The 20,820-nt window shown below is 54.1% G+C and overlaps 5 protein-coding genes across 5 annotated transcripts; 2 read left to right on the forward strand and 3 right to left on the reverse strand.

Moving 5' to 3' along the window:
• Positions 1 to 7,471: 7,471 nt before the first annotated feature.
• Positions 7,472 to 9,448, forward strand: CGCA056_v014790 (uncharacterized protein; the record flags this gene model as incomplete). The annotated part of the gene is made up of 3 exons (XM_037330032.1): positions 7,472 to 7,842; positions 7,925 to 8,947; positions 8,998 to 9,448. 3 exons carry the CDS (start codon positions 7,472 to 7,474, stop codon positions 9,446 to 9,448), a joined length of 1,845 nt encoding a protein of 614 aa, XP_037171841.1.
• A 1,593-nt stretch (positions 9,449 to 11,041) lies between these two features.
• On the forward strand, positions 11,042 to 12,503 carry yvh1 (Tyrosine-protein phosphatase yvh1; the record flags this gene model as incomplete). Its single annotated transcript, XM_037330033.1, has 2 exons — positions 11,042 to 11,232; positions 11,291 to 12,503. 2 exons carry the CDS (start codon positions 11,042 to 11,044, stop codon positions 12,501 to 12,503), a joined length of 1,404 nt encoding a protein of 467 aa, XP_037171842.1.
• A 1,200-nt stretch (positions 12,504 to 13,703) lies between these two features.
• On the reverse strand, positions 13,704 to 14,081 carry CGCA056_v014792 (uncharacterized protein; the record flags this gene model as incomplete). Its single annotated transcript, XM_037330034.1, has 3 exons — positions 13,704 to 13,787; positions 13,863 to 13,968; positions 14,038 to 14,081. 3 exons carry the CDS (start codon positions 14,079 to 14,081, stop codon positions 13,704 to 13,706), a joined length of 234 nt encoding a protein of 77 aa, XP_037171647.1.
• Positions 14,082 to 15,206: 1,125 nt separating this feature from the next.
• On the reverse strand, positions 15,207 to 16,322 carry CGCA056_v014793 (uncharacterized protein; the record flags this gene model as incomplete). The annotated part of the gene is made up of 2 exons (XM_037330035.1): positions 15,207 to 15,588; positions 15,640 to 16,322. 2 exons carry the CDS (start codon positions 16,320 to 16,322, stop codon positions 15,207 to 15,209), a joined length of 1,065 nt encoding a protein of 354 aa, XP_037171840.1.
• Positions 16,323 to 20,145: 3,823 nt separating this feature from the next.
• Positions 20,146 to 20,820, reverse strand: pdxH (Pyridoxine/pyridoxamine 5'-phosphate oxidase; the record flags this gene model as incomplete). The annotated part of the gene is made up of 1 exon (XM_037330036.1): positions 20,146 to 20,820. One exon carries the CDS (start codon positions 20,818 to 20,820, stop codon positions 20,146 to 20,148), a length of 675 nt encoding a protein of 224 aa, XP_037171838.1.

Raw genomic sequence — 20,820 nt, forward strand, 5'->3', positions numbered from 1 at the left:
ACAATGTCTTGTCTAACAATCTGTCACCTTTCTGGGACAGTTCGAACTGGTTGCTTGATGGCGCGTTTGACCAAAAAAAAAAAAAGCTAAGCCGGGTTGCTCATGAGGGACCGAGTGAAGTGAAGTATGCGTATCCGTAGGATGCAAGTTTCTGAGTGGGTTAGGTAAGCAGGTAAGCGAGCTAGGTCCTCCGTCTCTGTAAGGCGAAAGCAGGAAGACATTCAAGAAGGCTGGCTAGAAGTCGACTGGGGTGAGAAGCCAAAAAAAGGTACCGCCAGGATGGCAGGATATTACGGTGTCAGCCCTAAATGACGAAATGGCATCTGTGGCGCTTGGAGACATGGTGAATAGTCGTTCCAATACGGGCAGCTGTTCCCGTGAAGACTTCACAGAGTCGTGGGCGCTTGGTCAAAAGTTGGAAGTTGGCCCGAGGAGACTGATGCCCTAGGTGCTTCAACATTGTCGGCAAGGGCAACTGGCGTCTCATCAAATCCAGGAGTTCTGTGCCCAGCTATGCGGCAAGCGGATAGGGGCCTGATTGGGGTTTGGTGCGTCGGGCATAAGCTGGGGGTGCCTTGACAAAGGGAGTTCGGGGCAGCTCAAGCTAGATCAGACGGGGGGTTTCGCGAGCTTCCAAATAGTTGTCAAATAGTAAGCTGCGCGGCGATGAAGTCGAGTTGATGGTAGAAGCGCGTGCGGACCGAGGCTGATGGTCCGTCGAATATCTTGTCCTTGTTTAGTGGGACGGAAACTTACTCCATTGGGAATACAGTCCGGAAGGACCGTCATAAGTTTGGTGCTAAGTCTCAATGGCCAGCCGGAGATTGATATGCACAGAGGCATAATGCGCGGTTGAGCGATAACTCGGGCTTCTTTAGTGGCAGACTCCAAACCGGAGCCGCGGAAAGAGGTGGATGATGATGAAAAGGGGACGTGTGCTGGTGAGCACATAAACGTTGTAGTTCGGGCTCCGTCGTCCCGTCCCTCTCTGACTGTGATGGTGGTGGTGGTGGTGGTGGTGGTTCTGAGCAGCAGCATCGTGTGGGTAGGAGATACCTCACAAGTGTGCTTCTTGCACGTCGAGGCCGAAAGGGGGAGGGCCTGGCCGGGCGGCGGGCAGACCTGACTGACAGCAGATATGCAAACGGTGGGCCCCAGGGATAGACGTTCTGACGGCGTAATCCCCGAGAGGTTTACGATGGCTGATTGGTTGAAGAGACGAAGTGCCGGCATGCACAGCCCCGTGAAGACGGCGGACTGGCAAGCTGATCCCGTCCGTGTACGTTCCGAGACGGTTCTGCGCCAAAGTGGGAGCGAGATATTGGAGATGTCGTATCCAGATGGCAGCCTCTTGGCAACATAGAATACTGACTTGGACTGGGCGATGGTTCCAGACTCCGACACAGAGGAGCCGCAGATGGTCCAGGCTCGATGTTGAATGGTGCTAGTCATCGAGTGTGTCTCATTGGCATCGGTCGGCTCAGCAGTTCGGATGCACGTTGCTTCGGAACATCTCAAACATGCAGCATTTGGACGGAGACTGCCGTGGCCCTGGCGGCTCCGTGAGCCTCTACTGCGTACAGAGGCTTGCATGACCGCAGATTCAGATGCTCCGAAGCAACAACCGCTAAGGCATGAAGCAGGCACCTATCCTCGTGTCCATGCCGGCCCCGCTGGATCCAGGCACCGGGCATCAGGCAGTCAGTAGTGCTGTCCAATGGGTCCATGCCGGGCAACATGCCATTCTGAATAGTCTGTGTCGTTGAAGGCGGCATCCAAGGAAAGTCTGGCCAGGCCGTCACGGTGTATGTTGTGTTTCTGCCTTCGACGCCCGGCATAGCCCTTTCGGACGGTGAGTCTGGTCTTCATCGTAGAAACGGGACGAGGTTGACGTGCGTGGCATCGACCCCACTACAGCAGGTCACTGTAATTTGCGAGGCAAAACACTGCCCTGGTACGGGACACCTTGAATCGAGAGCGAAAACGACATTGACGGTTGACGACGACGACGACGACGACGACGACGACGAAGCCGACTGCAACAATTGGTGGTCAGGATTGATGCCAAGACTCCACCATATGGCCGAGCAGACGGCTGAGAAAATGCAGTGAAAAGTGTGGAGGTCGGAGGTCTGGCGTTGACAAGTCTCAGGTACCTGGGGCCCAGGGAGTTGTCGGCGCGTTCCGAGGTACGGGTACTCTTGTACCGCTTGTACCTCGACTTGGAGATGGCTCCATCTCCATCTCCATCTCCATACCTCCTTCGTGGAGAGTGCCCGAGTTGCCCCACAGCGAAGAGAGCGAGGCAGAGAATGTCGGTAAGGTGCCATCGTGATTTCCGTTGGCAAGGCCATGGTTATGGACATGGGTGATGAGTGATGCTGATGGCGTTGATGACGATGATGACTCTTGGTGTTTGCCTTGCGAGGAGCTTAGAGGACGTGGGGAGAGGAGGGGGGCCGAAAAGAGGATCATGTTGACAAGACTCAAGCCTGGCTGCCAAAGGAATCGCGAGAGAGACAGTCAAAGTGTCGTCGACATGGACTTGTTGGACTGCATGTGTAGAGTACGTGTAGTTCCGTGGTCCGTCGTACGCATTGGATGCAGTGGAGGATTTTACATGGCGTAGCGAAAGCTGCTGCTGCTGCTGCTTGCTTGCTTGCTTGCCAAAAACCCAGCACGATGCTGAGGTAGGTAGGCAGGTACGTATCTGTGTCCGGCTGGCATTTTTCATCATGTCTTGCTCTTTGCCCTGCTCTGCTCTGCCTGGCCTTGCCTGCCCTGCTTGGCTGCCACCTGCCTGCTCTGTGCGAGGTGCCTCATCAGCCCGCAGTACGGTGTAGGCAGGTTCGACTGGTAGTAGGTAGGTAGTGTAATCGAGGAAGGCGCATTGTAAGGCAGGTGCAACTTGGAGAAGCAGGAAGGAAAGGAAGGGACACCTGCTCTGTACGGATACCCTCCTCGCAAGTGACCTGTACTCAGAAAAAGTGCTACTTCAGGGCAAGTACTGGTCCCAGGTGCTCCTGCACCCTCTGCCAATGACTGTCCAATGACATGTCGACGTCGGGTACCCACTCCTCCAGCGTCGCTCTGTTCTTCCCGTGCGAGAGACAGCCAGGGCCAGCAGGGCCAGCAGGGCTAGAAAACACCCCACCCTCTCAACGTCCTTCACCCCTTCCCATGGCGGCGTTCATTGGAAGAGGGTGTGCTCCTAGCTGTGTCCACACCAGTGCTTGGTTCAGCAGAGAGAGTGTGCGCTGGTAACTCACACCCCCCCTCCCACGCCACGATGGGTGAGTGTGGAGTTGTGTGCTTCCAGTCGTCTTCTGCGTTTCTCTCCTTGCCTTACCGAGCATGTAGGTTAAAACCACTGCTCGCTCTGCGGTGACAGGAGCGAAGGAGAGAGGAAGAGTGAGAGGGCGAGACACAGAGACATGCGCGCAGAGGGACTGATGAATGGGTAAGATCAGCCAGGGTGTCTTTCGTCGCAACACGGCAGCAGCAGCATTTACTCAGATTACTCTAATTAGGCAGTATTTCTGAGTCGGGTCAGAGAGAGAATAACCAGAGGGTACCCAGACATCAGCAGGACGATAGAGTCAAAGTCTCGTTCATTGCGTCCCAACTGAGAAAGAAAGCACCCAGACGGCAAGGAAGCGGCAGGTATCTATCTATCTATCTGTCGTCGAAGCTGCATCCATCGGTTTGCGATTGCTGCTCACCTCTGAGTGAAAGAAGGTATCCGTACTGTGAAGGAAAGGACGTGAAAGAGGGAAACGCCCAATCTGTGGACCGAAAATAAGGTCCACTCCATTGGCTGCCTGACCCACCATGCGACTGCCCAGTCTTGTCCTGTCTTCTGAGTGCTTTCCGGGGGCCATGTCCTTCCTTCCCTGCCCGTCAGCCCCTGCTCTTTCCTTCTCTCCCCTCTCCCACCCGGTCTCTGCATGGCGCGCTAAGCCCGATAGGGCCCCCTGGAGCTACCTGCCGCAAGGCAAGGTGCCTCGAGGAAAGTGCTTTCCATTCTGCCCTGCCCAAAAGACTGTCTCCCGGTGCCATCATCCCACGTCCAGGTATTCGTGCACATGCATTCTCCTGCTCGTCGTTGACAACGAATGGCCTTTTGGCCATGGATACCAGAGAGCGGGGACCTCACCAAGATGATGCATCATGTGCCCGACGTGCCTACGAAGTAGATGGACAGACGGGCAAGCAAGCAGCGGTAACGTCGATTTGCCGTGGTTGTAGCGGCTGCAGGTTGATGATGCGGTGAAGAAGATGATTCTCTTCTGCCTTGCCTTGTCCTGGACCAGGACCGTGGGGCCCCATCCATCTCCATCTGTACGTGATCTGCCTAAGGTACCGTAGGTGACTTAGCTAGGCCAGGTATCCGTAGCTCTGGCTTCCATCTCACCGTTCTTGACCGTGTGGTGTTTGTGGCGGCTTCCCCCATCTTGTTTCGTCATCGCAGGAAAGCACAGCAGAGCAAGAAGGAAGGAAGCACTTGCAAAAGGCAGCAACAAACAACATCGCGAAAAGTTCTCAGACGCCTTCTGCCTGCCTCGGTCAAAAAGTACCTTGCACGGTATCCGTCCCATTGCGCCTGCCTCGCGCAGCTTCTCCTCATCCGTGCCGCAGGACCAACCCGCAAAGGTCCCTTTTTTCGTTCTCGTGGAAGGAAAGGAATGCGCATGGAAGCAACAGATGGCCGATCAGCTGAACTAAGCTCGACTGCTCTCAATCTCTTCCCGTCTGCCTGGGCCGCCGCTTCCTACATACGACGAGTTTGTTTGTTGGTTGCTTGCTCAATAAAGCACAAGTACTCGGCGCCTCCCCGATCCGCCTACGAATACATTGGATACCTTTTCTCTGCTTCACTGCAATATCGACGCCGGGCTGTCAACACCTCTGAACCCTTTCCTCCCCTGCCTGCCTTGGACCTCCAAACTGCAGACAGACACACAGAACTAGGTTGTCTGCCTGCCTACATTAGACAGGCACACTCTCAGATATACGCTCGCATATCGCTTCGTCACACACACACACACACACACACACACACACACATACACGTCCTCGCTGTCACTGCCACACACAACACACTTCGTTCACGCGCGCGCGCACACTCATCACCGCTCACTCACACCTGCCTCTAACTGCTGCGGCGTCTGCCTGAGCTGCTGCTCCTGTACGCTTGCTTGTGTGCCCTGCCGCCCGCAAAGCAAAAAAGCAACATTACCAGCGGCAAAAGCAGCAACACAGAAGCACCGCGACACCAGCACCAATGCCGCATGGGCTTCATCACATCGCAGGGTCATCAGCATAACAATAATAATATCAACACACAACAACCCCCCCTCTTAAACTCTCGAACTCTCGATCCGAGCCAACCCCCCGCCAGCCCGTCTCCGTCCCTCATCCCCGTCCCTCATCCCCGTCCCCCGTCCCCCGTCCCCCTTCCCCCGTCCCCCCGTCTGTGTTCCGTCCCTCGTCCTGACTCCTCGACGCCGTCCCCCGTCCTCATCCTCGTCAGCCGCGACGACATCGACACTGGATCCTGTCCCAAGTCGTCCGTCCGTCCCAAAATCCCAAATCCTGTCTGGATAGAGAACCCCGGCGTCGACCACGACGCACCACGCGCACCCCCGAACCCGACCCCGACCCCCCGACCCAAAATTGACAGACAGGGCTGCATCGCTGCTCTGTGCTTGCATCCCGCTAGACGGCCATAAGAAACAGCCACACGCCAACCGTCGGGCTCCCTGGCGTGCTACTAGTCAGTCCTTCCGCATCCTATTCCTCTTAGGGCTGCCCGCCGACACCGTTCCCGCTACCCTACCTTACCCGTTGTAACTTGTCCCTCCCCCCCCATCCACTCACTCCTCTCCTCTCCTATCCTATCCGTGCTGGCCTATCCCCTCTCCCGCTCGCTGTACGTGAGTGTGGTATGCGTGTGGGCGTGTCTTGTCTTGTGCGTCTCCTCATTCCCAGGTTTCTCCTGCCTACCCAGCGATCCATCTCTACCTCTGCCTCTACCGGGCACTCCTTCATCTACATACTGTTACGGCGTAGACAGGCTCTCAGTCCTCCTGTATTGTCTTGTCCTTCCTTGTCTTGACCTGACTTGGGCCTTGCACTGGTCCGACCTGGCTATCTATCGACCTGTCTCCTTGAGGAAAGGAAGGGGAAGGAAAAGCGGCACTTTGTCCCCTGTGCTCTTCTCTGCCCTGGCTGGCCCTCCTCCTTCTTCCCATCCTCGACCGAACGACAGCGAAGGGTACCTGCCTACGGCACACACCTTTTCAGGGCGAGAGACGGGAGACGGACACAGAGAGAGAGGGCGAACGATAGCCGAGAGAGAAGTGTAGTGCACACCCCCCTCTGACCCTTACCGCTTACTGGGCGCTCTGCTTGCCGCTGCCGACGCCAGCACCAGCACCAGCACCAGCACGAGCAGGGCTTCTTCTTCTTCTTCTCCTCCTCACTCTTCCATCTCCACCTGCCCTACCACGCCAGCCCTTTCCACGCCCACCGTACGCTTCCCTTGTTCCTTCACCTGTCACCCTTGACACCACTGACTGGACTGCCTACCCAGGCTAGGTACCTACCGACCTTACCCTTACCCTCCCCTAGCCGTACCCGACCTGGTCCTGGACCTGGGAGCAAGTACCTTACCTTGCCCTGCCCTCGCACATCCTGGGTGGTACCTGGCTCAAGTACCTTACCCAGAATACAGCCCACTGCTAAGGTCTAAGGTAGGGTACTCTCGACAAGGATTGCAGAAGCAGTACCCGCCCATACCTTGTCGACCTGTCGCCTCTCTTTTTGCCTCAAAGCCCCCCGGGGTTCAGCGGCGTCGTCACACATCGCCTCTTATTTCAGCTGTCCGCTCCCCACGACATCGACCCGAACTCTGCCCACCCCAGCACCAGCCACTCCTCTTCCTCCGACGACATTTGCACTTCGCATTCCTCGACGCCGTCCGGTCCTCTGCTGTTTCTACCTGTCTTGTCTGCGAATAGATCGCCAGACTCGCCCTGTCCCGTGTACAACTACGACCTCTTTCGTCGACTTCGTTTTCGAATTCCCATTCCAGTACCGGTCGGCTTGCCTGTTTCCCGTTGCCGCTGTCTTGTCTTTTCTTCTCCAAGTCGCCCGCTCCGTCCAGGGAGACAGTCCACCAACAACAACACAGACAGGCTCTTCTTTTTCTCTCTCGACCTGCATTGGATTGGCATTGGCCCCCAGCCCCAACCAACGGCGAACCCGACCCTCATCGCCACCCACGGCCTGCACCGCATCCTCCTTGGCCTCGGACACATCTCGTATCCCGTCGCGATCTCAATTCTTTTCCCCCTGGCGCATCACCCATGACGCCCGTGCTGCCGTCACTATAAACCTTAGTGGCCTCCTCTTCAGCTGTGATTGTCACAAAGCCTCAGCTGTCATTGCACAGATATTAGCCGACACCATGGAGGCGCCATCACGATACAGGGAGCCTGCTGGCCTTCCCAGCATCCTTATAGATTCGAACCCCAGATCCTCCGACCGATCGGACCCGTTCAGCATGTACTCGTCTTCTGTTGCCGTATCCATTCCTGGTTCAGACAGAGGAATCAACGCGCCGCCCCCGTTACCTCCTCCACGAATGCCTTTTGAAAGTCCCATGCATCCTCAACAGGAGCCCAGACAATACCACCGCGACCCGTCATCCTACAGCCCTAGGGAACACGGTGGCTACGATAGCTTGAGCAGCTTCGATGACAGGCCTCACTACAAGAGAGCAGGCTACAGGCACGAACGAGATGAGGGTTATGCCAGCATGGGCTCGGCCTCGTCTAGGTAAGTCGGCCTCTACAACCTCGGCAGCCAATGTTTGTTGTCAGTCTTGGGTTCAATGTGCTAACGAGCCAATGTTTTGCAGATCCGAATGCTCATTGCCAAGCATTAGTGCTGGTTTCGGACTGCACCACAACAAGTTCCAGTTCCAGTCCGGCGCTGACGCCTTCACCGACATGAAGAAGAAGCTCGACCCTTTAAAGACCTTTGATAACAGACCGAACGTGTCTCTGTTGAGTGCCTCTAGCGCTTCTTCCACAGACCCCTTTTCGAGAAGATTGTCCGGTGACCTGAGATCTCCGCTTTCCATGCCCTCCGCGACACTGCCGTATCACCTGAAGACAAACGTGCTGGATTCGCCCGACAGTTACACCAACACTCCTCCTCATTCTGCCGTCACGCCCTCACCAAGAAGCCAGCCTTTCCACTTGGGCCAAGAATACTCGCCGCCTACCAGGTCAAGAAGGAACAACAGTGACGATGCATCTTCGCACAGTTACGAGGTGGAGGATATGGAGATGGAGGAGACCAACTCAATGAAAAGACTACGTATCGAGGACCCATTGCGAGCGCACTATGATGGTGCAGGAGTCAAGCGCCGCGCATCGGCCGACCCCGACGACAGTGTGCCGATTGGCTTCACGACCCAGGGCGATTTGATGCGTCGCCGCGATGGTAACTCGAGAGGCTCCCCCACGCCCCGGTTGAGCGTCATCCCGCAAGGGTCTGTAACCTCGGTGTCCTCCAGTGGGCGTGCCGGTTCCTACAGCTCCAATTTGTCGTTGCTCACTGGCAGCATCGCCAGCATGGGTGCGTCTTCCTATGGACGTGCATCTCCCGGCGGTATCTCACCTGGCGGCATTTCACCAAACGGCACCGACCCTAGCTGCAGCTCGCCTTACAGTGCGTCCATGTCGCTGAACCCCTCACCTCGTGGCTCGTTGTCCCGTGCGCCTCACCAGCGAACCATCAGCGAAAACAGGCCACTCGCTTCCCCGCGCAAGCTCGCCGAGGTTGGCAAGCCTGGCAGCGCCAAGATCTCGGGCTTCTTCATGTGCGACTGTTGTCCGAAGAAGCCAAAGAAGTTCGAGACGGCCGAAGAGCTACAGTAAGTTCGGGTTTTCCAACGCGCACGAGACAATTCACTAACAGACATAGCGCACACGAGGCAGAGAAGCAGTACGAGTGCTCGTTCTGCGGCAACCGATTCAAGAACAAGAATGAAGCGGAACGCCACCAGAACAGTCTCCACGTACGCAGACACAGCTGGAGCTGCTCGGCTCTGCACAGTTACGACCGCGCTTTCCACGACAGCACCAACCGACCCGGAGAAGCTGACACTTGCGGCTACTGTGGAGAGGAATTCCCGCGCAACGGCCGGGGACCTGGTGCGACGGCACCCCGTCATGCTACGGACCAGGATTGGGAGGAGCGTATCCGCCACCTGCAAGAGGTTCACAAGTTCCGGGAGTGCAACGCCAGCAAGAAGTTCTTCCGCGCAGACCACTTCCGACAGCACCTCAAGCACAGCCACGCTGGAACCAGCGGCAAGTGGACCAACATGTTGGAGAACGCCTGCATGCTGGATGAGGATCCCACCCCCAGGTAGACGATCAACCGGAGCAATCTCGACAAGTGACTGAAAGACCCGACATGCTGGAATGAGGCGATGGGTGTCGAGTAAGGAGGTTGTCGAGCTTAAAGCAAGCCCCGCGAGCACGAGTCATTCCGCAGGGATGCAGTGGAGGGCATTATTTGCGGCAAAGGACGAGTGAGAGGGGCGGCATTTGCGACTTGGATACCCGACGAGGAATCGTTTCCCAGCGCAAAGCGATAATTTGGCGGCAGCAACCAGAGATTTGGATTGCACTGATGATGGCCACATCACATATCTCGTTTCGTTTCGCTTATCCAGAGTTGAAGGCTTGGAAAATACCCGCTCTTGGCTGTGGACGAGACGGCTCTCTGACAGCTGGAGCAAATCAAAAAATCAAAAGTAGTCGATTCAAGCATGTGGCTCGGTGTCCACAGGTGGAGGCCTGCCACTTCGGAGCTTTTGGAGTACTGGTGATTGCAGCAAGGGGGCTTTCAGGCACCGGGTATATACTGATGGAAGTTGTCTAGTTGCACATGTTTTCATATTTATTGGAGGAAATACCAGGCATTGTTGGGCCAGAGCAGGGGAGCGACATGATGACATGATGGCACTAGAAAGAGCGGCAAGTCCGCGTTGTATTTTGTACGGGCTCCGGGAAAAAAACAAGTTGGTCAGTAGCGAATAAGAATAGTATAAGACAACAAGAAGACTCAAAACATTCTGGGTGCCGCTGGTGACTGAAGTCTGGTTCTGTGTCGATGATGATCTGCCCGACGACAAGGGCCGAGGGCAATCCTGCGGATGAGTATTTCGCTAAAATTCATCCTTCGCAGTGATGTAGTGGCGCTTTCCTCGGCAAAGCGGCCATCTTGTCAGCGTCGGGACATGTTCCCTGGCCTGGTTATCCGTATGGATCTCAACACCATCATGGCCATCGTGATGGACGAGAGAGGCCGCCGAACGTCACATGACTTCAGCCCTACAAGCCACTCGCAGATGTGGCGATCACTAGTTTGGCGAAGCGGGAAGGGGGCGGTGCAGCGAGAAAGCAGGAGGGAGAGAAAAACGATCGGCTTCTTCTTTTGGAAGGGTCACGTTTTGGTGGGGTCGGGTTGCTGTAAGAAAATGTCTTGGTGAGGGGCAACTCGGGCTGCTGTGGTAGCACCTACCTGCCCCGTATAGGTAAGTCACGAAGTGAGGGGAGGGTGCCTGGTGCCACGAGGTCATCCGAACCTTTACCGCGGGTGCCTGCCGCAAGCGAATTGGTGATGGTGAAGGAGAAGAGCAGGAACAAGCACAGCAGCACGCACCTGCGGCCATCGCTGACTGCAGTACCTACACTACGGATACACGAAAAGTGGAGACGTTGACTCTTTTCGGCGCAAACCTTACTCACCTTCTCCCAAGCGCTGCGTCAACTGCGTCATTCTCATATCGCAGCACCTTTTACACCGAGCAACACGGAATTGCTTTTACGATTTGCACCGCCCAATTCCTTGCTTTTTCCAAGCGGCTCATCACACTTCGGAAGGTGCCTTCCGGTCAGCAGGAGGGACAGAGACGGACGTAGCCCCGCCTTGGACGAGAAAAAGTGCGTGTGTGTTCATGGGCCTTGGCGCCAACGCGGAGGAGAGTGAGACGACGCGGCAGACACGAGGCACCAGCGACGGGGAACTTCCGTTTGAGAATCTCGACGGACGGGAGCAGGCTGCGGCGCTACACCGACTCATCAGGAAAAGCTGCGTTGAGATGGCGCTGAACCGTGTGGATGGGAACGACGAGCTCTACGTCGGCGGGTGAGTTTTACCTGCCTTTCCCCTCCATAACCCCGCCATCCTAACGCGCAACGCCCAGCATCTGGGCCCTCCGCCGCCCGTCGGCGCTCAAGGAGCGCAACATCACGCACATCCTCTCCGTCGTACGCTTCGACCCCGCGGGGCTGAAGAGCGAGACGGACACGTGGGAGAACTACGGCAAGAGCTACAAGCACATGGTCATTGACGTGGACGACGTCGAGGACTCGGATCTGCTGGTGCATCTGCCTGCGGCGGTGCGCTTCATTGAGGAGGGGCTGCATCCTGGGTCGGCGGCCGCCGAGGGCAAGAAGGAGGCCGAAGATGAGGACAGCTTCGAGGAAAAGAAGAAGAAGCTCAAGGCGACTGTGAAGCAGGACCTGGCCGAGGATGCAGACGCCATCACGCCTGCTAACGACGACGCCCCAGCCCCTGCGAAGGAGTTCAACGAGCTGAAGCTGGAGACGGACGAGAGCAAGCCGCCGGCCGTGTACGTTCACTGCGCCATGGGCAAGTCGCGGTCCGTCTCGGTCGTCGTGGCGTACCTCCTCTGGAAACACCCGGGCCGCTTCGGGCGGTCCAAGGCGTCGACCGAGGCGGCGCAGAAGGCGTCCTTGTCCAAGATGGACGAGAAGACCGCCGCGGGCGTGAAGCAGCGCGCCAAGGAGGCCGTCGAGGCGGCGGTGAAGTGGGTGCGCAACACGCGGGAAATCGCGGAGCCGAACCCTGGGTTCATCGCGCAGCTGGAGATGTGGTGGGCGATGGGGTGCCCCGTGGACGTGGAGGGGCACCCGATTTACCAGCGGTGGGCGTTCCAGCGAGAAATTGATGAGAGCGTCGCGGCAGGACAGGCGCCGTCGAGGCTGCGGTTCGAGGACGAGGAGGTCAAGGAGGACGGGGAGGGGGAGGGAAAGGAGCTGCGGTGCAAGAAGTGCCGGCGGACGCTGGCCACGCCGCGGTTCGTGCTCGAGCATGAGCCGCAGGGCCAGGCGCAGGGAGAGTGCGGGCACTTGTTCGTGGAGCCGTTGAGCTGGATGCGGGAGGAGCTCGAGAAGGGCGCCCTCGAGGGCCGGCTGTGTTGTCCCAACGGCAAGTGCGGCGCGGCGGTGGGGAGGTACAGCTGGAGGGGGTTCAGGTGCAGCTGCGGCGGATGGGTCACGCCGGGGTTCAGTCTGCAGAGGGCCCGGGTTGACGAGGTGAAGAAGGTCGGGACGGGCGCGAAGGGGATGGCTAGTTTGGGGATCCGGATGCCGCCTGGGACGGGACGGCTTTAGGGTCGTAGGAAACGGGGTGTTTGGAGTTTGGGGATGGGCTGGTTGGAATGCATAGAGGGGTGGAGAGGCTAAAAGGCAACCGTGCATCAGCAACGACATAGAAACATGAATACTGTAGACAGTATGGTGTGCTACTATGGTGTTTGTGTTTCCATCGATCAGCGGGTCGACTCGCGATGAATTGGAAGATGAGAAGTCACTGTCAGCGTCAACATCAATGTCCCTCGGGTAGCCCTCGAGGATGAACCCGCCATACAGCACGGGGACTTTGTGAAAGAGAAAGAAAACAAGTCATTGTTCATGGCGAACAGAGGGTATGTATATCTTGCATCGTTCTCAAAGACGACCTTTGATCGGTTTGTCCCACGACAAACTCCAACTCCCCAGACACTAACATTGTCAAACCCCACAAAGACGGTTCCCATTCCCAATTCACCATCTCGACCACCTCAGCAAGCCTATTTAAGAATGCCTCCGATGCCTCTTCTCACTATACTAATGACCTCAGACACAACCTCCAGTCCGAAGCATCACCAACCACCACCTCCTCCGCCAACTCGTCCATCACCCCCAAGCACCCACTTAACCGGAGAAGTAACCACTGAATTTAAACACAGCCGAAAAGATAGAAAAGATGTGCCGCACCCTCAAAGTGACCAACAAGTGCCACTTCTGCCGCGTCGTGATGGGCGCTTACTCAGTCGTGCACAAGTGCGCGCAGCGCGTGCTACTGCCCGTCCGCGGCGCCGACGGGCTGATGTGCACACGCCCGTACTGCCCCGTCGGCCGCGTCGACCGCCTCGAGGGCTTTCTGCCGTACTGCGAGGCGTGTAGGCAAGATTTGGACGCGGGGGAGTTGGAGCGGCCTGGGTATATGTCTTTTAACCAATGAGTTTTGGGCGAGGTATTATATTCAATCTTGCTCTCTATCTTGGAAGCTACGGCTGCGTACTTGTTTGAGGCTTTGAAAGGGCGTGAGAAATGAACGGGCGTCGGGGAGTCATGTTGAAATCTTGGTTTTGGTTTCTGATTTGAGGTAGCTTGAGGTACGGGAAGAGCTTATGCATCGCCTGATTTGAAAAAGGGGGCGTTTGTCAGATGATGATGGTTTAAGTGCTTTCATTGAGACACCAGATAAATCCCCGCTGTATTTTTGGGTAATATCTAGATACACATAAGATCCCTTTTTGCATCAAATAATTAGAAGGCGCACATGGCGCTTCCCTTGCCCTTGCAACAGCTCGTGAGCGCGTCGAGTCCGTTGTCGGGAAGCCAGCATTCCGTCTACCGAGAGTTAGAATATTTCAACGTGGGGTCGCTTGATAGGAAATGCACTAATCAGGGTTAGTATCAACTTACGCCGTCGAAACGCCCCCGACAGCAATCCTGCGTCTGGTCGTTGTGCGGGACGACTTGTTGCTTATCGTTGCTGGTGCAGCAGTAGCCTGAGGTCTCGGCGAGGGCGCTTTGAAAATGCCAATGGTAAGATTGCGGGTGAAGAAAGAGTACAATGGGGAGAAATGGGGATCCTTACCAGATGGCGAACAGACCGCCGGACAGGAAGGTGGACAAACGCATATTGGGTATCTTTTAATGAGGGTGGAAATCGAAATAGCTGGGTAGGGAAAGGGAAGGTGTCAACTCAAGCCTTCGTCTAGCGGGCCAAGAACACAACTTATATGAACACGAGCAGAAACCTAACCACTATCTGGCCGGGATAATTAGGTACTTCAGGGTCCTGGCGGTGAATCGGCACCCCGCGAAGTCCGGCGGTTGATGTGCCTGTTTACCGACTGCCTGGGTGTCGGACATCATGCGATGAACTCGAATTGAGCCCCGTAAGGCTGCCTGACTCGTGGGGAATATGGAACGCAGCAGCCCGTCGGATGATGGTCAAATGCGACATTGTCCTCCCACGTTGCGATTATACTTTGGTCGAAGGTATCCGAGAGTTTCCGTCTTATTCGGACTCAGATTCTTTGATGATGATTATGTTGTCACTGAAAGGAAGACATTCTGCTTCGGTTAGTTGAGCGAGATGAGGACTTGCGGTGGAGACGTGGGTTGAGAATGTAATCTATTTGGGTTTTGTATGAGTCGCGGATGGGCAAAGGTTTCTAGCCGATTACCATTTCCTACTGCGGATCAAAATCCTCAGATCATGCTCATGATAATAAGTGATTGATCTGTCACTTGCTGCCGTAACTCATACACTTCCAACTTGAACGCAACTCGACTGACGAATAGTGCCTACCTTAGTCCTGTATGTCTATCTGTTGATTTAGTACGTTTTGATCTACGCATACGTCACTCAGCTTCTTCGCACACTACTATCCTATTACGAGAAGACCGCCGAATTCTCCTGTGTCTACGCGGATCTGTTTCTTGCATGTTTGTGATTGCTTATGTCGAAGACGATGATGAAGCGGAAAAAACGATAGAAGAAGTAATATCAACAATACTTATAATGACGACGACGTCAAGATAGAGTATGTAAGCTCAAGCAAAGTGGTCGCTCTAATACAGGGAAAATAGGCGGTCTCTGTACTGGATGGAGCACACGCCTAAGTGCTCTTACTCCGTTTCCCCCACTACGAAACCCCTTACTGAATGGGCTATGAAACCTCCTTAATACTATTCGGCTTTCTCAGCGAGTTGAAAGGCAACAAGACAGTTGGTAACCATGCACTGCCAATAAACACCTCATTCACTCTTCGGTGGGTGTCGTGCTACGTCTAGCTGCAGGACAGCTAAGACCGTGGCTGCAACACCGAAACCCAGGGTGAAGAAGAAAATCAAGAGGCCAAGCCAGAAGGTCCAGAATTGCATGGGGTTCCGTCTGTCTTTCCAAATTGTTCGCCATCTTCTGGGCGGATTGAGGAACTCGTATGCAACGTCTACAAGACGGGCGCGGTAGTATCTGAAGTCTCGGAGTCGCGGCCTATCTGGGAACGGCTGCTTGAACTTGTGCAAGTTCACCCCTTCCTGGTCGAGCAACTTGAACGTTTCCCTTTCGCCGCGAGGGTAGAGGTAGTTGAGTGAGGCGATGGTCTCTTGGATGATCTCCCGGGGAACGAGGAAGTCTCTATGCGAAATTAGCGACAGGCTTCCTGTGTTCTTTTAAGAACCCACGTACTTCATCTCCAATGCATCCAACAGCCATCTCATATCTTTGAACACGTATAAGACGGTGTAATCGGATGTTGCGTCGAATTTCAGGTGCCATGGCAGATACTTGGTCTCGGTAATCTCGATGCGAGTGTGCTTCTTAATGTTGACAGCAGTCAGGCGGTGTGTGAGACGTGCTTGTACCGCAGCGATCTCGGAGTCCTCAGGCTCTATGAGAGACAACAGTTCGTTAGATGTGCCGATCCTGCCTGCGTCGAAAGTACTGCGAATATACTCCCCAACGCTTTTGTCGTCTGGCCAGGCTGGGGATACCTGAGCGGTTCGATCTTCCCCTGGGCAGACGGAGCTTACACGGAATGCCAAACGAACAGCGCGATGTATAGCGCTTTTCAAATCCGAGGGTTCCTCTCGATTCTCAGTTATTTCCTTCAGCTTGATGAGAATATCCGCTTCTGTCGCTCTTGAAAGGTCAAGGTTGCCATCTGTAGGCTGCGCTTTCCTCAGGAGCAAATTGACAGCTTGAGATGTGAGTTGAAGGCATTTGAAGAGGTCCTGGTATTCTCTTGTTTTAGTTTTCGAAAGAAGATCTCTCTCGATGAATTCGAAGTATGGCGTGTGCCAAACTTCCTCTTCAGCCGTTCGGTATCCATCGAGCCAATCAAGTATGATTTTCTTCTGCTCGGTGTCCATCCCAAAGACTACATGCAGAAACTAAACGACTCAGCATTCTTGATGACCCGGATTTCCAGTTTATATGAGCAGCATACATACTACGGTGAATTTCGTGTGTTGCCGATCCAGGATGGTTGCCTTGGGGTGAAGCCGTGGTCAGCTTTAGCGCTGTAGCACGCTTTCTATCGATGTGTTCATAGAGAAGACACAGTCGATGATGACAGGAACTCCACAATAAATTATAAAAAAAACGCTTGTTGTCTCTTGCTGCAACCTTCACCTCCCTCCCTCAGATGAGGTGGGTGTGCGACATGTTCAGATGCAAGGCATGAAATGAGAGCTGCATCTTGGCCAAGTTTCACTGGCTATTCGGGCAGCAATAAGCCGAGCAATGCAGATGCAGTGAATATTTGACCAATTCAAGCGGCCCAGTAAATCAAGCGGTGTGCTTGTGAAACCACAGCTGTCAGCTGGATTTGATGATTTGACATGGCTGGATGCCAAAAGCAGTCAATATTGTCTGCAGGGTGTGAGGTTCCACACCCATCCTCGGAAGGATTGGTTGGGGAGGAGCATGCTGCGGCAAGGCTCTCACTCGAATCCGAATAATAAATGATCAAACACCCGCAACTATGAAATCCAGCGGTTTTCCTTCGAGCGTTAAGTATTGGAGCCTTTTCTAGCCTACCATCCATTGTCATTGAGATATCCTTATTTGGCCCCAGAAACAGTGATCAAGGGAGACACCCGCTGGATCTTTCCCCACGAGCTTTGAGACTCCGGGCTTACCGAAGTTTTGTCTCCATCTTGGAACATTTCCGAAACGATTTCGATCGCCTCGAGACGCAGGCAGCACCGCGTGTCCCAACGGACGTACACCTGAAGTTGCGGGAAATCCTACCGTTGCTTCAGAATGATATCGAATACCTGATGCGACATCCAAGTTGCGGGGAACCCGACGACGTCAGATACTCGGTTCAAGTCAGAATGGTGTCAGACGATGAAAGAGAATGGCAGCCTAGACTCCTGATTCTCTGTGGCACCGAAAACCTACGGCACTACTTGAAGTCCGAACTCGCGTCGTATTCGACCACGCTTTCTGAACTTAGCTTTCGAGGGCCCCCCATCTTCGATCGATTTAGCTACGATGCTAATCAGGACTATCAGCCGTCGGCTTCAACTCCACACATCAGTGGTGATACCCTTGGGTCAAGGATTCGGCTGAGAAATCATGATGACGTAGACGAGAATTGGGTTGTAACCGTTGGCGGTATCATTCTCGTTGACGACTTGCCTTACGGATTTGACGACTGGGCACTACCGGAGCTTTTCAGCTTCAAACAAGCACGGCAAAGAAAGTTGGTCGTTAGCAAAACATAGTAAGGAACTTTTGGAAAAGGTGGCCGAAGAAGAATGCTTCGGGTTCGATGAAAGGACCAACCAAGCTGTTGATTGGACGCTCGTTTCAATCAATGACGGAACTCATTTCATGTCTAATCATCTCATGCTGTCATCGGAACGGAACCTTTCTTTGTTTGTGGACGAAATAATAACAGAACGTCAATTCGTCACGCTGCCGGATATCCGAAGCACCGGAAGAACGAAATGCGTTGTCGCAACTCCTCAGGGTCTGATTCCTGGTTTTGTGGCCACAGGGCTTTCGACCATGGTGCTTGATAATGCCCCCTTTGAAGTCCTAAGCATAGAGCTGGAAGAGTTGATACGTATGTTCTACTTCACTTAATTCTTTTTTTCAAATTTGTGGCTAATCGTTTAAAATATAGCCGCGGGAAGCTCAGGATCGTGGGTAATAGTTGACAACCGGCTTCTGGGAAGTATCATTGCCGCGGAAGATACATTTCCTCGCGCTTATATCCTTCCCATAGAAGGAACGTTTCTGAGCATCGAAAATGCCCTCGAAGCTTCAAACGTTTCACTTCCATCTGCTGTAGAGACTAGAATATTTGAGTTGGATCACCTTTCTGACGCATCGACATGGCTTGAGCCAGCAAATTTAAGTGACTCGTTAGAACGCGATTTACTATTGGCTGTGAGACAGGCGGAGGCTAAGACCAACCACGACGAACTTACCAACGCGAGCAGTTGCGATGGAATAGGTTGGGCTGGTATGAGGAGGGAAGAGATTATGGGAAACTCACTCACTCTCGTCGAACCGTTTGCTGATCCAAACTTCAAGGTCCGCATATACGAGCGCCTTACAAGTATGAAAATGGACACCATCAGGCCTCTTATGAAGATTGGGCACATCTTTCCGATACATTCAGAATACCGCACCATTTTCCTCGGGTGGGTAGCACGTCACAAAGTCTCCCACCTTCGCGGGACTGGAGCGATTGCTGTCAGAATAATCCTCGAAGAATGTCTGGGCACTGAAGCTGGAGAGAACCTGTTAGGTCTGATCTGTACTCTCAAGGTGCTTTTGCAATTGAATCGGGGGGACATACAAAACCAGGGCTCGAGAAGCTCACTTAGTGAACTTCGAGCAACTTGGATTGGGAGACTCTTTCGGTCAATTTTGAAAGGTCTAGAGTTCCCTCCGATTCAGATTCCTAGCCAGCCTCAGATGCAGGCCTTCGTATCTCATTGCTTAGCAGGATTCAAAGGCGCTCCGTATCTGGGAATTTATGAACTATTTCCGGGCAGCAGAGGATCTCTGAGTGCTGAAGCCTTCCTTCGAGGAAACGCTGAGCCCGCAGACGCATCCGGTATCGCTCTGGAGAGCCATCTTCCGGAAACTGGAGACGCTTCATACGAACAGCGTTCTGGTGTTCAATTCTTTACACGGATGCTACTTCAACTCGGCGACCTCACCAATGGCACTGGAGATCAAGTTCTTTGGGCTCGAACAATTGCGCAAGTACTTGGGAACACCGTCAGTGTCCGTTCATACCAAGCAAACAACTCTTTGGCTCTTGTGGGGCGAGAGGAGCTGTTCACTAGTGTCTGTGTCTATACTGGCATTGACATGAGGGTTTCAGAAGTCTTAAAGAGGCAAATGATGTCTACACCTCAAGAAGCGGTCACTTCGAGAGATGATCCACCTGCTCAGACGACTTTGCCAACACAACGGCCTCGGAGGTCTCTTGAAACACTCCCAGAGCAAGGATATCTGAGGCGGGACACGATTATCAGAGAAGAAGGCACATCAGTCCCTCGTCCACAACGGCTTTCTTTACTCAGAACAAGTTTAAAGTCATCGAAGAAAAGCGACAAAGAAACTGCCGGATACCAGGCTACGGCAAAACCCAAGGCTTCGTCGCACATGCGATGGGGTCACCAGTTGCGTCTCGGAAGGCTCAGATGGCGCGACACAGACGTAAAACGGCCAATTCCTGCACTCGAATCAAGACAACCGAACCCGATAGACTCAAAGACCTCGAAAAGGCCAAGAGTTCGCCCTCCACGTAAACGGCAATGGCACATGTGAATGGGAGGTCCTGGAAGCAAGGATTACTAGGGGCTACCTGTTATTCCAATTTCTCTCTTCAGGGTACCTGGCTTGAGACATTTAGCATCTTGTTTAGTTATTTTGCATCTAACACCATCAAAGTTACTGCCTACATGCGCTTGCGTACATTTCATCTTCGGTTATACAGACATATGCATGCGCAATTGGTGTCCTGGGGTTTCGTTTCACAGGAGATTTGACTGAACATGTATGTATTCTGAATTTAGTGAGAACTCGTGCAACCCAAGATTTCTTTCATGTCAGTCAAATATCGAGTTCCATTTCTGCGAATCCAGTCCTGAAGACACCGTCAATGCTTCAATAAGCGACCCAGGCAAAGTCCATGAAAACTAGTAGGACATTTTGGTCGTTTCAAGGCCAGAGAAGCTGCTTCTCCCATGTCCTTTCGTCCGACCTAATTCTGTAAGACAGTCTTTGATGGAGGCGACTCTGAGCACCTTGCCAGAACTCAACAGTCGTCGGGTCAACAGTGTACACCGTCCATCCCGGAAGAACAAGATCAGGATCCTCTTCCACAGTTCGGCGTGCCGCATCCAAAGCTTGAAGAAGCTGTTTTTCATCCCGGAGCACCTGGCTCTGTTTGGAAGCTAGCGCAGAAACCTTCGAAGATGAAGGACGATCAGCAAAGTCACGCCGGCTCTCATCCACAGGAAGCGGGTACGCCTTCCCTCGAACGCGTATCTGGCGACCTTGATCGGGCCAGTAGAAAGTCAGAGCAGCGTAGCCGTTGCTTGACAGTTGATGGCCCTTTGGGCTATCTGCCTTGATCGCAAAATGCCAGCCACGATGGTCCACGTTCTTGAGGATCAGGACTCGAGCATCCGGACACCCTTGCGCGTCAACCGTGGAGAGGGTCATTGCGTGGGGCTCCTTGACTCCAGCTTCTACGGCCTCCAGGAGCCAGTGGGTGAAGGCTTCTTGGGGCGAAGCGGGAAAGGTGGTGAAGTCGCACTTCTCGAGACATCCTTGAAGAACTTTGAGATTACGCAGCTGCGTCCGTATGGGGTTTCCCTCATTGTCGGCCAT

This window comes from Colletotrichum aenigma (assembly GCF_013390185.1).
Source record: "Colletotrichum aenigma strain Cg56 chromosome Unknown KSG_Cg56_contig10, whole genome shotgun sequence".
In the NCBI taxonomy this organism is placed as follows: domain Eukaryota; kingdom Fungi; phylum Ascomycota; class Sordariomycetes; order Glomerellales; family Glomerellaceae; genus Colletotrichum; species Colletotrichum aenigma.